Raw genomic sequence first — 6,000 nt, forward strand, 5'->3', positions numbered from 1 at the left:
ACTAGTACATTTTAACTAAATGTTACCATTTCTGTCAAAAACCCTGCGTGGAAATGTTCTGCTCACCTAGCAGAGAGGAACTAAGGGGAGGCAAGGTCAGCTGGCCTCCGCCAAAATCCAACAGACCACTTAGAGCACTCAGAAAGCGGCGAGCGCTCCTGTGCTTGTGCTGAAGATTAGTCAGCCCTGGAAATCAGCGTAACAGGGCTCCACTCCAGCAGGACCATCGCAAAAACAAACAGACTGTTAAATCGGGGAGATGCCAGTCAGAGAAGGAGCAAAAAAAAAAAACCACTTCTAAGTTATAATTTAGAAAAAAAGTTTTAATGTCCTAGATTCTAATTCACATCTAGTTATTCTGTGGGGGGAAAACACAGAGGGGGGTGGATATTTCAACTGTCCCCTCATTTCATTTCGTCAAGTAAGTAGCCGTATGATGATACATTTTCAGTGGAAAACACATATTAAAAATGTCACTCTAGACAGAAATTGATCAACGAGACCTTGAATTTCACTCTGAAGAGCCGTCCTCAGTATTTTTATCTGAGATCTGTTCAGACAATACATCCCTGAGTTTGTCTGATGGCTTAAATGACCGAGAGACAAGGAACAGATCCTCAATGGCGGTGGCTCTGGGAAGAGGCAGGGACACCCAGCCAGGGCTGCCCCGAGACGTGCGCCTGGCACTGTTCAGTTGGGGGTCATGGCCAGTCATTCACACCCCTGCCCCCCTCCAGGGCTCTGGGCATGGGACCCGTTCTCCTTGCACCCCAGCAAACAGCGGGCCTTGAATGGATGCTGGTCTGACAGTTACTGAACAAACCTGAACCTACCCACCACCCCGACACACACACTCATAGCACCCCCAAAATCTTCTCTCACGCAAAGTCTCACACATCTGGACACCTAAAACTGCCTGGACGGGGACAAGCGGGGCTCCCACCTCCCGGAATTCCCCAGCGTGTGGCCCAGACAGCCGTGGGGCACCAGCACCCAGCCAGGGCAGACACCAGACGGGCCATCCCCAGGCCGTCGTCTCTGAGCAACACTGGGGAGTGAGGAGGACCGCCGGCCCCCAGCCCCAGGCAGAGAGGCAAGCCAGAGCAGGACGGGTGAGCAAGCTCTCCACCTTGGGGGTGTGGGTCCCATTTTGTAAAGGAAGAAAAAGTGGGGGCAGGAAAGAGGGCAGGAAAGCAGGAGACGTTGTCTCACCCTGCTCTGCACCTTTGAACACCTCCTTGCTGACTCAGACACCGGTGGAGGCTCTGAGAAACCAAGAGAAAGACACAGGATGAGGAAAATCCCTCCTGGAGAGGCCGGGGGAGACCTAGGAGACCCTGTTCGGCTGCTGCAAAGGACTGTTGGGGAAACATAGTGGGTGTCCAGTGGGCCTGGTCCCAGCCCAGACCTGCAGCTCTCGATGGCCCTGGGTCCCTTGCCCCCTCTGAGCCTGGATGAGGGGACGAGGGGTGAGCACCCGCTAAAGTCCCTCTGCGCTGCCTGTCCCCGATTCAACACTGCAAGTTCCCCGCCACATGTCCAAGGACAACCCAGCCGGCAGAACAGAGCAGGAGAGAGACGGTGTCCCCTGTGGTCCGTCCTCCTCCCCGGCCACACCACGGAGAACACGAACAAATATCAGCGAAACAGGCGAACACACACTCACCACCCGAGTTCCTCGGAATGAGCTCGCCCCGGCAGAGTCCCGGCGGGGGCGGGGGCGGGGCCCCCACGGGCTGCCTGAGCTGAACCGCCAATGCCATGTGCAGAACCCGGCTCCAAAGGCCACTCAGAGAGAGAGGGACCCTTCTCCCCGCGAGCCCAGCCGGACAGCACCTCCGCACCGCCACCCTCTCCGCGCCTCCTCAGCACTTTTCCCAGCTTGCTTGTTGGGGCGAATCCTAAGACCGGGAGCTGCCCCGGCTGCACAATGGGTTACGTAACTCCAGGCTGCCCGGGCACCCTATCGGCTCATCTCATAAAACCGCCCCAAAACACAAGGTGACGCACCCGAAAATGTGATATCCCCTGGTCGGGGGGTAGGGGAGCAGGGCTTTGTGATGGGCGCTTGGCTTCGCCTAAAAATGTAAGAGGAACAAAAAGTCTCCTGTTCACTGGGGTGCTCCTTGGGAACAGGGGGCGGGGAGCATTCGCCAGGGGCCGGATGCCAAGTGGTGTCCCGGGACCACGCTCTCTCGGCAAAGCCCGTGGAGCCCACAGAGGCATCCTCGGGGATACTCCGGCCGCTCCGAGGAAGGCTTTCTTTTCGTGTCCTCCTGTCCACGGGCGTCCGATGAGACGTGAACCCGCATGTGACCTGCACAGTCTGGCTGCGTGGCACCTTCACCAGGCAACACTGCCGTGTTCACCCTCCCGCCCTCCTGTCCACCGAGCCGCTGCCAGTCGTGACAGCACAAAGCCCCACTTCTCGGCTGCCCCATGCAGCCTGCCACAGCTGTCCCGGCCAGGAACTTTCAGTCACCACGCCCTGCAGGGTCTGCGTTTTCGGCACCGAGTGCTGCCATTTCTTCGGCCTCGCTCGTCACGTTCGGAGAAAGTAAAACTGCCTGAACAGGCTGGATGTGTCCTGGACTTCACCGGCACAGACGCTACAAGAATCCTGGGGATTATTAGTTCGCATGTTTGGACAAATGAAGACGCAGCTGGCACGCTGCCTCCTCCAGGAAGCCCTGCTGGTCTGCCCCTACCTTTACCCCTCCAAGGCGTGGCCAGGTACCCTTCCCCACCGTGCTCTCCCGTGCGCCCGTGCCCACCACTGCACTAACCACGGTGCACACCCGGCTCCCACTCACTCGTCTGGCTCCGCAACTAGACTGTACTCCCGGGCGGCAGAGGGCACGTGCCCCAGGGCCGTGGCCTGGACGCACGCCCCGCCCCTCACAGCCTGGGGACCTTAGGCAGGAAGCTGAACCTTTTCTGATGTAGTCTCTTTACCTGTAAAAGGGGACAACAGTCCCCGCTTCATGTGGAAGCATAATAATTAAATGACACTTTCTTTGCCCAACAAACATTTACTGAGCTCTGGCCACACGCAGGAGGCACAACGGCGCTCGCTGGGACTCGGGGCGCAAAAAGTGCTCACCCTGGGGTCAGTTTATGTTCTGTTTGGATGCTGCGAGTGCACCTCCCGACTAAGTCTGGGGAGAGAGATAAAGCGGGAAAGGGAGGTGGGGAAAGGCGGGGGGACCCCTCCTTACGCAGGGCAGCAACACTGCTAACGAAATGCCATTTGGGGAAAGCGAAGAGGGCATCGTGAAAACATTAGGGGGTTAGGGTGATCCAGGAGCCGGGCAGATGCAAGAACAAGGGCCCCGAGGAGAGGGTGTGCCCATGTGTCCAGGGACCAGCAAGGAGGCCCGTGGGCCCACAGTGCAGCGGGCACAGGGGAGCCGGGCCAGAGGGGCGGGGCAGGGGCTGTCACTCACACCCTCACAGGGCTGATTGGCATGAGCCCACTAGAGATCTGGGCAGAAGAGCTAAACCATCTGACTTTGCATTTGAATAAGCCTCTCCCCTGGCTGCAGAGAAGGGACAGCACAGAGGCAGGCAGGCAGGCGGGCAGGAGCCCCCCACCCAGGAGGCACTGCGATGACCCAGGCGGGAGATGGAGGTGGCTTGGACCAGGGTGGCTGCTGGGGGCCTGGCGAGGGACAGACGAATTCTGGAAGAGGGAACCGAGAGACGTCCCAGCAAACCGGGGTGTGAACGAGATACAGCGGTCCCAGGCGCCTCCCAGGTTTTTGGCACAGACACCTGGACGGATGGAAGTGCCACCTACAAAGACAGGGAGGAAGACCTCGGGAAAGCGGGTGACATGGAAACCAGGAGTTCAAGTTGTCTACGAGGCATCCGAGGGGAAACGATGCGGCCTTAGACCGGCACGTCTGGCCTGGAGGGGAGGGTCCAGTCTGCGGACAGCAACGGGAGAGCAGTCAGGGCAGAGGCGGGCGTTACGTCCTGGAGACTGGGAGAGGTCGCTAGGACACGGCTGTACCCGGGGAAGCGAGGGGCTGGGGGGGGGCAGCTGAGCCCCGGGCTCTCCCGCATCCCCAGGCTGGGGGAAGACGAGAGGCCGCCAGCAAAGGGGGACAACCCGGAGAGTGGGGGCCCCGGCCAAGGAGGACCCGACTTCCAGGAGAAGGGAGTGGTCGGCAGCATCAGCTCCTGCTGCAAAAGCGAGGAGCTGAAGGCTGAGCACGGGCCCCTGGACTGAACCCGGCCATCAGCGCTGGGGGACCGAGGGGTCACGCACCTGCTCACACTGGACACAGGAGAGAACAGAGGAAGGGAAAACGGGTCAGCAAACCGAGGGGCAGAGGCCTGAGCATTGGCTCTGGGGAAAGAGGGGTCAAGGGGGGACTCCTTTTAAGAAGAGGGTCATCATAAAATAATAATAATAACAACAAAGAACGATCATAGCACGTGTTTGTGCCAACAGGAAAGACCCACAAGCAGGGGGAATGGATGCCGTCGTAGAGAGAGGGGAGACGGAGGAACCGGGTCCTTCAGGGGGCAGGCAGACGGACTGAGCTCACACCTGCAGTCACCCATGGGGCGGGGCACTCAGCACAGGGGCGAGGCACCCAGGCCACCCAGGCTGGGGGCCCGACACACGGGGGCCCCTCCGAGCCCTGGGGGTGAGCCGGAACAATGAAAAGCAACTGGAGGTCGACACGCGTGTTTTCCACTGTCTGCCATCGAGCCCTGTCTCAAACAGGAGGACGGCAGCCAGCACCGCAGCAGAAACGGGAAACATCGCAAACTCCGCACCAGGCTTGGACCACTCGCTCCTGGCTGCTCTTCCACAAACCGGCCCGCACCACCCCCACCCCGGGCCCTCCCTGGCGCCGGCACCGGGCTCTGCCCCAGTGACCCCGTGGGGGAAAGAAACGAGCGAGAGTCCCAGTGTGGCACGTGCTGGCCAGCCGACGTCACCAGCCCACGGGGGGGGCGTGACCAGCCCCGTTCCCGGGACACCGGAAGGTGGGACTGACTCGGGCACCCATAGGAGCCAATGTTTGTGCAAGTCCCGACAGTGTACAAAGGCACCACGTGTGGTCCCCATGGGGGCACCCTGCACACCACTGAGTCTCACTCCATGACACCTGTCGTGTGTCTGAAGGGACTGAGGCTCCAAGAGAGGGGCAGGGGGCCACACTACACTGAGCATCGCGATGGCCACGCACACTGCTCGGGGATCAATGCCCCACCCCCCACCGTCTTTAACCTTCACGGCAATTCTGTGAGGCGCTGTCTCCATCTCGGATAGGTCGGTTCTCAGTGACCGGCCTCGCAATCCCAAAGCTCAGACACCGGTGGTCCCTCCCCACCCCCGTGTCCCTCCCCCACCCCTGTTCCTGGGGCCGTACCCTTGCCCAGCGCCCCCTCCCGCCGGCAGGGAAAGGCCCGCACACCTGTGATGGTACAGGCATCCCGGTACCCTCTGCAGCTGGGAGCATCTTCCACAGCCTCGCTCACATAGTGCTCCTCGGGGATGCCCGGGCCGCAGGCTAGGACTGCATGGTTGCACGCCTCCGGGGAGGGCACAGAGTGGGCCAAAGTGTCGTCGTGCAGAGCTGTGGCGTCCAGCTTGGCAGGTTTCACGGGGAGGCGCCCACTGCCATCGGCGGTCCCGCGGCCGGAGTCTGGCGCAGTCGGGCGGACGGCCCCCGTCAGGTCCGGTGCACCAGCAGGGCCTCCTCACGGGGAATCTACGGGGCGGCACGGAGAGAGGAACACGGTTACTCCGTGTCGGAAACAGGTGGACACAATCCTTACAAAAACAAGGGCCCCGAGGCCATGGCGCCCGGGTGGCACGATCGGAAAACCGCTTCCTCCTTCCAGCCGAGGCGCTGCCAGTCAAAGCCCACGGCTCCGGGCAAAGGACTGCGGGACCCGTTCACTGCGGTCTCGAAGCCTGTCCTGACGCAGCGCCAAGCAAATAAACACCCTGGGCCGCAGCCGGGGCCATGACACCTG

General features: G+C 60.8%; 1 protein-coding gene across 4 annotated transcripts in view; it reads right to left on the reverse strand.

Moving 5' to 3' along the window:
• Nucleotides 1-5,697, reverse strand: part of TRAK1 (trafficking kinesin protein 1) — a 102,203-nt gene extending 96,506 nt beyond the window's left edge. The window contains exon 1 of one of the 4 annotated variants that reach the window (XM_036030479.1): nt 5,436-5,697. Coding sequence is in view for 3 of the 4 variants with exons in the window: in XM_036030474.1 (XP_035886367.1) it covers nt 1,667-1,763 (97 nt within the window). In the remaining variant the exon portion in view is untranslated. Of the gene's footprint in view, nt 1-1,666; nt 1,813-5,435 lie in introns of those variants that run through there. The other 3 variants (XM_036030474.1, XM_036030475.1, XM_036030477.1) reach the window with 3 other exon arrangements.
• Between the last annotated feature and the right edge of the window lie 303 nt (nt 5,698-6,000).

The sequence above is a fragment of the Phyllostomus discolor genome, chromosome 7 (assembly GCF_004126475.2).
Source record: "Phyllostomus discolor isolate MPI-MPIP mPhyDis1 chromosome 7, mPhyDis1.pri.v3, whole genome shotgun sequence".
NCBI classification, from domain to species: Eukaryota; Metazoa; Chordata; class Mammalia; order Chiroptera; family Phyllostomidae; genus Phyllostomus; species Phyllostomus discolor.